This window comes from Lathyrus oleraceus, chromosome 4 (genome assembly GCF_024323335.1).
Source record: "Lathyrus oleraceus cultivar Zhongwan6 chromosome 4, CAAS_Psat_ZW6_1.0, whole genome shotgun sequence".
Classification (NCBI taxonomy): Eukaryota; Viridiplantae; Streptophyta; class Magnoliopsida; order Fabales; family Fabaceae; genus Lathyrus; species Lathyrus oleraceus.
The window spans coordinates 398,421,124-398,433,381 of NC_066582.1; the positions used below are offsets into that span (position 1 = coordinate 398,421,124).

General features: G+C 36.5%; 1 protein-coding gene across 1 annotated transcript in view; it reads left to right on the top strand.

Moving 5' to 3' along the window:
• The window catches only part of LOC127137716 (uncharacterized acetyltransferase At3g50280-like), an 88,709-nt gene extending 78,586 nt beyond the window's left edge, over positions 1 to 10,123 (top strand). The window contains exon 2 of the mRNA XM_051064147.1: positions 9,711 to 10,123. Within this exon, the coding sequence (XP_050920104.1) occupies positions 9,711 to 10,123 (413 nt within the window). The remainder of the gene's footprint in view (positions 1 to 9,710) is intronic.
• Positions 10,124 to 12,258: the final 2,135 nt, after the last annotated feature.

Here is a 12,258-nt window from a genome sequence, read left to right on the forward strand (position 1 = left end):
CATTGGTATGGCACCGTTTGAAGCTTTGTATGGTAGGAGATGTCGGACACCGTTATGTTGGTATGAGTCCGGTGAGAGTGCTGTGGTTGGACCGGAGATTGTTCAACAGACTACAGAAAAGATTAAGATGATTCAGGAGAAGATGAGAATTGCTCAGAGTCGTCAGAAGAGTTATCATGATAAGAGGAGGAAGTCACTTGAGTTCCAAGAGGGAGATCATGTGTTTCTTCGTGTTACTCCGATAACTGGTGTTGGTCGAGCTTTGAAGTCGAAGAAGTTGACACCTCGATTTAATGGTCCTTATCAGATTTTGGAGAGGATATGGGAGGTAGCCTATCGTGTCGCTTTACCGCCGTCGCTTGCGAATTTGCATGAGGTTTTTCATGTGTCTCAGTTGAGGAGGTACATTCATGATCCGTCGCATGTAGTCCAAGTAGATGATGTACAGGTGAGAGATAACCTGACTGTTGAAACATCACCTATGAGGATCGAGGATCGAGAGTTGAAGAAGTTGCGGGGTAAAGAGATTGCCTTGGTGAAGGTAGCTTGGGGAGGACCAGCAGGTGGCAATGTGACTTGGGAACTTGAGAGTAAGATGAAGGAGTCTTACCCAGAGTTGTTCGCTTGAGGTATGTTTTCGAGGACGAAAACTCTTTTAGTGGGGGAGAGTTGTAACACCCCGATAATAATATGATAATTATTTAAATTAAGTTAATAATATATTTATTAATTTAATTAGATAATTGAATTATTATTATTATTATTATTTTTGGAATTATTGAATTATTATTATTATTATTGCGATAATAATAATTATTGGAAAATATATAAGCTGGAATAAGTAAAAAGAGTTTCATTTGGAAAATATGGTTCACGTGAAACTCAGAGAAGCGGCTGAAAGAGGAAAAGGGCAAGAGGAAGAAGGTTGGAGAAGAGAAGAGCTTGGAGCTTGGGATTCGCCGGATTAACTCAGGTAAGGGGGGTTTATCGTCGATTAATGGGTATTATGGGATAATATCTAATGGATAGTGATAAGCCGTTATTTGACCCTAATTGGGATTTTGAAATGCTGAGAAATTTTGATGAATAAGTTGTGTTAGACTGTAATTGAATCTGTGTTTGGGTTAGTTGTAAATTTCCGAAAGTGTAGCTTTTTACGGAATTGGAATCGGAGGTCCGGAAGTCCTCCAATGGCGGAAAATGCGGAAAATTCTGCATTCTGCCTTGAGTTAGCGCAGGAACAGCTTCTGTCTTGCGTTAACCGGTTAACCCAGGGTGTTAACCGGTTAACACTGTTTTGAATTGTGAAAATATTGCTGTTTGTGCTGCGTTAACCGGTTAACCCAGGGCGTTAACCGGTTAACACTGTTAAGTTGTGGGACAGGAAGCGTGTTGTGCTGCGTTAACCGGTTAACCCAGGGCGTTAACCGGTTAACACTGTTGCAGAGTGGAAAAATTGGCTTTTTAATGTTGTGTACATAATGGAGAGTTGGCCTATGTTGGCATATGATGTAATAGGGATTATATCCCGCTGTTTTGAGCAGTATAGGTATTAGTAGAGGGTGCTAATACTGTGTTCAATTATTTGAGATAATATGATGTTTTGACAAATGTGTTGATGATGTATGATGATATGCATAATGTTGTGAATGTATATATTATGCATGTATTTGTGAATGGACTGTTGTATGGCTTAGAGTGAGAGCATATGTCCATTGTAGATTGTTGTAGATGTTGCATTGCTAGATGATTAGCGTGCATAGCATAGCCTTTGGGGCTGTAGCTAATTCCCATGGTGAGGAATTAGTGAGTGAATCATTGTGGATTTGTTGTTGATGTTTGCATGCTAGATGATTAGTGTGCATAGCATAGCCTTCGGGGCTGTAGCTAATTCCCATGGTGAGGAATTAGTGAGTGAGTCATTAGATCTCAAATGAATGGGACTAGTGAGCTTAGTAGCCGTATCTGGATTTGATCGGTGAGCTTGAACTATATGTTCAAGAATAGTCGGTACCGCATGTGTGGAGTCTCATTGCATAATGTATGTCTGGCGTATAATATGAATGGATGTATTCCAATATTATACGTGTGTTGGTGTTGTTATGGAGTATGATTTGAGATTATACTTGTGTTTTATGTTGTTGTTGAGTATGATGTTGAGCTGATGTGCTGTTACTGATCGTATGTTGTGATTAGGGTGATTAATGTGTTAAATTACTTGACATGACATTATATTCTATAATGCTTATTATATCGATTGAGGAACTCACCCTTACAACTATTTTTCAGGTAACGAGAAATGAGTTGAGTAGAAGCAAATGCTTGGAGTCTAGTGTAGTCTCCTTAGTGGGTCATGCTCTGATAGATGTAACATCGGGAGGGAACCTTTTAATTATGTTGTTAATGATTGTTGAACCAGTTTACATGTAGTATGTTACATGTTTTGATAGAGTTGATTTATATCCGCTGCGATTTATGCAAATGTTTAATTGATTAAATAAAGTGCATGACAGTTATTTTGTTTCATGGTGTGAATGATTGTGTGACACCCTTAACTGCATAATTACTCTGATATATGTTTAGTATTTTAATTAAATAATTGGGGTATTTTAGAAGGGTGTTACACAAGTAGCTCCCATCCTTTGGAATAAGCATTCACAAACAAATATCTCAAGCCATTAAGCACCGGTAATCGGAATAAACCTCCAGGTGGTATCCCACAAATAAAGTGGAACACCAGGCCATCTCTGCAAGAGTCATGTGAGTCCTCACAAAAAAAACAAAAAAAAAACTCAACAAACAGGTTAGAGAAAAAAAATAGGGTAATCAAGGGTTGCCCCCAAATCAAAATGTAACCACATGAATAATGCCCTTTCAATTCACAAAAAGCTCACAAAAAGTAACCAAGGGTAGGAGGCCTAAACCTCTTATCAAACACATGCATCAAAAGGGTATCAAATTCACCCATAATACCTCATATATTCAGAAAATTCAAATTGAAGGCATAAAGATGATGGATATAGGGCAAACCTGATTGGAGAGCTTGATTGAAATTGAGTTGCACCCGTGAGGTTTACAAAACAATCCTTAGGGTTTATGTGAGGTAGAGGTGATTCTCTGCAGTTGAGTTTCCTTCAGGGTTTGGAGGCTGCTCTGAACTCTGTTAGCTAAGACTCTCACTTTCTTTTTCCCGCCAGGGTAATAGGAATGGAATGTCCTTTTGTTTCACTGAAACTCTGAATTTATAACCTGGTTTTTGTGGACCTGTGGGCTCAAATGAGAGATGCCCAAGTCCAATTTTTTTTGTTATATTTTATTTATTTATTTATTTATTTATTTTTTTTAATTTTTATTTTCGTTTTTCTTTTTTCTTTTTTTTTTTATTTTTTTTATTTTCGTTTTTCTTTTTTTTTTCTTTATTTATTTATTTATTTATTTTATTATTATTATTATTATTTTAGTAAACAAAAGTAAGAGAAACAATGATGTATAATTCAAGCATGCTTGGTGATCTCAAACCTAATCACAAGGAGTCCCACCCAAAGGCAAAGGGAACCAAGATGCTCATGATCCTTGAGGCTATGCAAATGCAATGTTATGATGCCATGAGGGATCTTAGGGTCAAAATTGGGGTCTTACAGGTGTCTGTCCTCTTTCAATTATAAAGTGTCACCCCCTTAAGCAGAAAAGACTTTAATCTTTCCCTGTTTCCCCACTAAGTTTGTTTCCTCGTGGATGATTGTTATTTTAGTTTCCTCTCCAGCAAATTTTCTGGATGAAATTACTCCCCTTGAGTTATGTCCTCATTGGGTTGAGTCTTGATTGACCGTTTTCTTTCAAGCCCTTACCTAGATAGATATCTTTGGTCCCCTAAGAGTCTATTACCCAGTAACTGGTGATATTCTTCTTAGTCGGCAGTTTGTTACTTTTTGCCCAATACCCGGCAAAAGTACCTCTTTTCTCCCCAGTGGAGTCCCCGGAAATATATCCTTGATATGTTCATCTTAACCAGGTGACGGATATCTTTCTTTTCCCAGCGTGAGTTTGTCCTTGATATGTTCACTTTAACCAGTGACGGATATTCTCTCCTTGTTGGTATTCTACCCAGTAAAAAGGTAGTTGTAATCCCTATTTTGTTTCCCCAGAGAGTTAATCCTTGATATGTTCATCTTAATCGATGACGGGTTTCCTTCTCACCCATCGGTCTTCTACTCAGTAACCGGTAGCTGTAAATCCTATTGTTCCCCTTTAGCGGAGTTTAATCTTTGATATGTTCACTTTAACCAGTGACATATATTCCCTCCTTGTTGGTATTCTATCCAGTAACCGATAGATGTAATCCTTATTTTCTCCCCTTTTAGAGTTTATCCTTGATATGTTCATCTTAACCGGTGACGGATTTTCTCTTTGATTGGTCTTCTACCCAGTAACCGGTAGTTGTAAATCCTACTTTGTCCCCTAACAGAAATTAATCCTTGATATGTTCATTCTAACCGGTGACGGATTCTCTCCTAGACGGTTTTCTATCCAGTTTTCGATAGATGTAATTCCCTTTTCGTTCAGTTGGTATATCCTTGATATGTTCATCCTAACCGATGACGGATATCCTTCTTGACATCCCCAGGAAAGTCTATCCTTGATATGTTCATCCTAACCGATGACGGATACTCTCACCCTTGGTCTTCTGCCCAGTAACTGGTAGTTGTAAATCCTATTTTCTACAGTTTTCCCCAGCAGGACTATTCTTACCCAGTAACCGGTAATGAAGATTTCCTCCTGGCTTTTCCTCAGCGAGTCATCCTTGATATGTTCATCCTAATCGATGACGGATGTTCTCTCTGTCAGATCTTTATTATCTCCTTACCCAGTAATAGGTAGTAGATAATAGATTTTTATTCCTCCTGTGTTGAAGTGTAACGCTTCCACAGTCGAGTCAAGTGCGCATTTCCTTAGTGAAATCGATTTTCCCTGCATGAGTCAAGTACTTCAGTTTTGTCCTCACTTATTCGTATCCCCTGCAGATGTTTTTGTTTCCCTTACTGAGTCTTTCAATTTTGTATGGATCCCCTCAAGTCCCCCAGTAGTTTTAAGTCGTAGCCTGGCCTACGCATAACTCATTTTATTTCCCAGAGTCTCTGTCTCCCCAACGAGTTTTCCTTATGGAATACATTATGCTCCTGCGGACTTTCGGTCTATCTGATTTCTCTTTCCTTTGTGATAATATTTCCCCACAAAGCATTTACTTTAGCATTCATATCATAAGCATCATGAGGTCTCTTAGGGACAAAAATTTGTTTCTCTATGTTGTTATTTAAGCCCATTCTACTGGGTCGACATGAAGATTTTAACCTTCGCCTCCTCAGTTAGAACGTCCTTAAATAGGGGAAGCTGTAAGACCCCAATTTTGACCCTAAGACCCCTCATGCATTTCATCATAAGCATTAGCATTGGGATCATACCTTGGCATCCTCCTTACCCTTTTTCATTGGATTTGTTTTGGGAGAGATCACTAAGCACTTTTTGATTATATCATACTTGTATTTTATTATTTTACTAACCAAAATACCAAAAATATGTCTTTGTATCCATCAAACTCTTTTTATAGGTAGGGACATGATATCCTTGATTCATTGACCACATCTAGGGTTTGAGACCCTCATGAATAAAGAGCACCATCAAGATTTGATTCAAGAATGGTTATGAGCATCATTTATGAGTCCCAATTGTTTCTACATGTTATATTGATCAAGTTTTCTTCAAGAGTTTGAGGGTGATTTGCCTTGGAAACCCTAGTTTGAATGGGTATCTTGAGTAACTTCTCCAACAAGCTATCTCACCAATTGATCAAATTTCTCAAGGGACACTTCAAAATTTATTATCTTATGTATATATGATCTACCATGAGCCAAGAAAGCCAAGATAATTGGAAGTTAGCAAGTTGGTTGATGGTGGTTGGCCAGATGAATTCATCTGATCAAAACTGGGTCTCCCTAGACCCTATCTCCTACAATTTTCACCATATGAAAATGATTCCAAAAGCAAACTTACTCTAAATATCATTATAAACAACTTTCATGTTGAGACCTAGAGCTAGTTTTTCTTGGAAAATCATTTTCTATGTTTAAACATTATAGGTCATTTTATCTAAACCCTAATTTGAAAGTCAACTTCCCAAGGCCATAACTTGCTCAATTTTTATGAGATGTTATATTTACAAGTTGCACAATCAAATTCAATGTGTCTAATTCAACTTTGATGTTTGGAGTGAGAGCTAATTCAACTTGTTTGCACATGTGATATGATGCCACATTATAGGTCACTTTTGACTTATACCATTGATCAAGTGATTTTGCCAAACTTCAAAAATGCATAACTCTATCATTTAAAATCCAAATAACATGAAATTGGTGACCATTATGACGGTATTTAAGAGAGATACAACTTTTATGAAGACAATTTTCTCATTTGAAGCTCCCATAAAAAGTTAAGCAAGGTGGAATATTGAGACATATGGCTTGACACTTAGAGAATTTTCAATATGTTAAATTTTTCCAAACTTCCACCTCAAATATCTCCAAGTTCCAAGCTCCAAATGAAAAAGTTTTCAACATCAAACTTGTTCCTCTTGATCTCACCTTTCCAAAGAGCTAAAATTCATGCATTTTGGATGAGAAATGCATAGGCTGCGCATGGCTTAACCAGGCTGGTATCATGTGTCATGGATCCAACTTCAAGTATCAATGTTTAATTGCCTTGCATACCAAGCTTGCTTCAACATATCTGAACTTCAAATTTGGACTTATAGCAATCATTTATGGGCCTATACGTGCCCATGCAGCTGCTTATATCACTTTGCCAATTTTGGAAACTTGAATGGAGTGTGCAATTAACACTTGAATTCTCTATAAATTGGAGCTCAATCACTCAGAATTAAGACTCACACTGCGCAATCTTTGATTCCCCACAGAAAACCCTTCACATTGAGAGGATAAACCTGAAAAATTCTATTGAATTTAAGCTTAAATCTCCACTGTTTTGGAATTCAATTCTCCAGGAGTTCTTTGATTCTAAGCCATTCCATTCATCTTCTGCAAGCAATTGAAGTGAAGCAGAGCACGATTCAGATCAAGATCTAGCAAGCTCAGACTTCCATTGAAGGTATTTTGCAGAGAATTTGATCTCTTCGATTCTCCTTGTTTCCTGCTCAATTCTCTTGATTATTGTGTTGGCTGAAGTTCTACCAATGCATGCAAGGTGTTTGAGTTGTTTTGATGCTGAACCGAAGCAACTCAAATCATGAACCTCATTTTTCAATTCCACATATCTCAATATAGTTGGAATTGGAAGAAATTGAGGTGATATTCGTGCTCAGTGATGTTTTCTCTTTAAAATCATGTCCCTGTTTGAAATTTTGGTGATGGTTGATGATGACCAGTCCGGCGAGGCTCGTCGGAGAAGACAACCAGAGCTCTGGCTCCGATGATGATGTGTTTCATGTCTAGACCGTGTGATCCAACTCCGACGTTTTAATCTTGATCGTGCATTGTGATTACCATGTGTACAATGCGATTGACTAAGGTGTTGGTGGAACGCGCGTTGTGGATCATCAGATATGCCACCTCAATTAATGAGGGAGATCTGATGGTCCACGTATTTTTGCAATTTCTGATTTTCCTTTTTATTTCATTTTCTTCAATAATTCATATTAAATTCAATATTGATCCAAAAAATATGGGACTTTCACCAAAAAAAATTAAATATTTTTCTCTTTCATATTTTGAATTAAAATCATTTTTTGGATCATTATTAATATTTTTCACGAATTAATTGATTTTTCATTTGTTTTTAATTGTTTAAAAATATTTTTAAGTGTCCAAAAATTGTGAAATTTTTTATCCAAGGTCCTCTGACCTTGTTTGACCTATGATAAATCACATGGCCATTTATCTGGTGTTTTGATGTGATTTTAGGATTTGGACAAAACATATTTGAATTTAATGCATTATTTTAATATTTTTAATTGAATAAATGCCATTTTAATTATGTTGACCATTTGGATTGACTTATTTGAGTTTCTCATTTATTGTTGGGCCTTGGTCAAGGTTGATTTGACTTTGTCAAGTTAATATTATTGGATTTAGGGTATTGATGGAATGTACATTTCATCTCCCAAAATGAATGAATAATATTAATTTGATAAAGTACTCCTTTGACCAATTTGTGATCTCATTCATCCCTTTCCCTCATCATCTAATTCCCCTTCTTCATCCATTCATTTTCAATTGGCCAATGACATCTCAAAGTCCAAATGCTAGTTGATTGAAAGATTAACATGAGTATGGATGAGATTAGGCCACACCTTTGCATATTTTTTGTGTGTGTGGTATGTTTAATGAGCATAGTTTTTAATACTATGTCTCCAACATGCATTAACACCAAAAGTTTATTGCCCGGCCTCAAATAGTTGTGACTTCTACATAAGTCCAATTACGATTGCTTAACATAGCGCTAAATTTGTGACACAAAAGGCATAAGCATTCTAGTTAGTGAGATTGTAAGTCTCCCCTCTTCCATGGTATTGTGTGGAAACTTGGCCTTCTTTCCTTCCTTTGGAAGATGTTTTGGTTCAAGGATCCATGCTTGTGGCAAGTGGGTCGAGTGTTCTCCAAAGAATGTCTTAAACATTAAAAAGCAAACAAAACTAACTATTAACTTACTAACCATTAACTTTTACTTTTAAACTTTTATTTTTAATTAAATTTACTTTTATTGCTCTATTATCATTTGTCATTGTACATATCATTCTAATTGTTTATGTTTATGCAATTTTCACTTTGTTCACTTGGACCATATTGTCTGATATACTTGGTTGCTTTGTTTGTTTGATTGGTCTTTGACCATTAATGCACATAATAATAACAAAAACACTAAAAGACAATTTGAGTGGACTGTTGTTTTGATCTCCCCAATTGAACTTAGAATTTAGGCAACATTCCTTTGCTAATGGACTTGGCCAATGCCAATTTGTTGAAAGACCAAGAACTTGCAAGTTTGAATTCATCTGATACATCATTCTAGATCTCTCCAGATTCATCTGCAACATTGATCCTTGTTAAGCTGTTATGTTGAACCTGTGACTTGTGGATTTCATATGCTACATAGGCCATTTTGAAGAAGATCATTGAATTGGATAAGCTTGGATGTGGCCTTCTTTATTTGATGCCTTTGCTCTTCGAGATTGATAATTGTGCATTTGTGTGTTGCTTGATTCTAAAAAAAGTCCAAGGGAAATCTGGGTTTCTATTTACATACTTGTCTATTGGATTGCTCCCATTTGGTCAGATCTTTTCAACTTTAAACTTTTAAATTTCTTGTATCTAGGGTAGTCTCTTCATCTTCTCCCCACTTCTTTAATTTCAAAATCTCTCCCTCATTTTTCAAAAACTTCTTTATGTGAACTATTTTTGTTCTAAACTTAGACCACTTAAATATAACAACAAAGTAATCTTGAAGAAAAGAAACTCAACCCATCAGAGAGAATATTTCTTTTCACAAAAGAGAATATTTCAAAACTGAAATTCAAAGCCAACTTAGAGCCTGGTACAACGAATATATCTTCTTTGCAAGCACTTTTCACTCACCTTTGGCGTTCTTTTATACGTTCCAAAGAACTTGACCCACAAACAGACGTTAAATTTGTGTTGTGATAGAATGTGTGGTTTCCATGAAAGCCGGTGAGTTGTTGGGAGATAGCGGCATTGGGAAAGGTGCATTGGAAATGAATAAGATAATTGCTTTGCACAATGATGAGAAATTGAGAAGTGAGTATAAGAATTGGTTAATGAAACCGAGTTTTACTATTACGCATGATGATGCGGCGAACGTTAATTCATTGGTCATTGGAAGTTTACCCTGGTTTGAGTTTTATGAGAGTGATTTTGGATGGGGAAAACCTGTAGTGGTTCGAAGTGGGTATGAGAGTAAAAGAAATGGAAAAGTTTATGTGTATGGATGTGTAGAAAAAGGTAACATGGACCTTGAAGTGTTTCAACCTTATGAAATTTTGGTGGCAATGGGATATGATCCTGAGTTTATGATGTGCCAACCTAATGTTCTTCATTAGATTTGATTAATGATGCTAGTTCTTTGGTGTACCATTTTTGTTTTAATGATTTTGATTTTGTATTTGTGTAACACAAGAACAGTGAGGTTGAAGTATTAGGCACTGTGTAGCGGGGTATTCGTTACCATTAGAGATATTGACTAAATCCAAGGTAAATCATACAAGTCGAGTCGTCACTGCACTTCTATTTATCCAAAGGAATGGTTAGAAAGCGAACAAAAAACTTAAAAGTTTAATCGAATCAAAAACTAGTAAAAATGTCAGAGATCTGGGTAAGGGCGTTGGTTATGCAATGGGAAGGTTTTAAGCACCCAAAACATCCTAGGTACTCCTAGGGAGCCCTTTTCATAAGTGTTGTTCTAGTCTAAAGGGTGTAGGTATATCTAAAGTACTATTTACTAACAGGAAGGTTAAAAGAAAATGTCTCGCAAGGATGTCGCATCCACTGCCTATGTATCTCATCTGAGTATGAGAATCAGAGTCTTCGTAGCTCGGCTACCTATGGGTTAAAGAGAAGTGTGCTCGGTAAGACGTCGCGTCTTATGCCTACGTATCTCATCTGGAATGAGAATCAGAGCAAAACGTAGTTCGGCTAACTAGGGGTTAAGGATTGCCATCTGAACATGGACTTAGAAAAGAGGACACCAGCTGTGTCAAAGGAGGGTGGGCAGTGTGTTCAACGTCCTAGCAGTAGGTGTCGCAGCTCGCTGAATCGAGTCTTAGGAAGTTACCTCTTTGCAATAGAACGGACTGACATGCCACAAGATCGGAGACGCACGAAAGGTCTAAAAGTGGGGAAGCTCTGCTCTAGAGTTGTCATGCAGTATGGACCTATATGTTAGGATTTACAAAGGGGAACATCTACCTAATGTTAGCATGCAAAGAATAAGGGAATTCTACCTATGTTATCATACAAAGGGTTATACCTAAAGGATGCTACCTAAACGGAACAAGAGTGGACGGATGGAGCGCGAAGAGGAGTTACGGATAAGGGTAGATGGCGATGCCAGAGGCAATCGACTTACAGGTAGATGGCGATGCCTGAGGCAATCGACTTACAAGAGGATGGATGAATGCGTGTTGGTTCTGTTAAGTTTTGAAAATGATTACTCGACGTTGGATCGAGCTTTTGATCTTATTTTGAAATGGTTATCGGATGTTCGTTTTAATTCTTGTATTAGCAAGTGACTAAAGAAATAAAGAAATAAATATGATACACTTTATGGGAGAGGGGTACATTTGTTATGAATGGGGATTGTTCATGGCAAATAAACAATAAGAATATATGCCTCATACTTCATACAAGTAGGCAACAATTATCAATCAGATCGGATAAATAAACAATATATAATCAAACCAAAGAATCAATATATGGAGCATTTAAACAATGCATGGGTGTATGAACATGTTAAATAATCAAGCAATAGAAAGCATGAATGAGAGAAACAAGTATAAAAGATAACAGATGAATCAAACAGATGAAAATATGCACACGAAGGGTCCACTGAATAATTTAATTAGGAAATGAGGTAAGGACCAAATAAAATCAAGGTAAAAGGCCTCTAATACAAGGCATATGAGATGAACGAGGGAGGATCAAAAGATCTCTTCAATTTCCATAAGCAATCCCTAAGTCAAACATCGATCATAAAGAAGTCAACTGAAAATTCAAGTCAACTTAAAAAATAACAAATAAATAGAAAATAAATCAAGAAAATTATGAAAAATTAAAATAAATGAGGTGGGGTCAGGACATCATCATCCCCCAAAAAAAATTTAAAAATCACGAAAATTGGTACATAAATTAATTAAAATAAAACAGAGGTCAAACCAGAAGTCAATTAATGAGACTAGGTTAGAAATAAATCAAGAATAAATAGTAAATTAATCAAGAAAATTATGAAAAATTAAAATAAATAAGGTAGGGTAAGGACATCATCATCCCCCAAAAAGATTTTCAAAATAATGAAAATTGGTACATGAATTAATTAAAATAAAACAGAAGTCAAATTAAATGTCAACCAACCAAACTAGGTCAAAAATAAATCCAAAATAGATTGAAAATGTGAAATAAAATTCCAAGAAAAGGTCAGGTTGATTATGAGACAATGGTCAACCTTCATCCCAAAAATCAA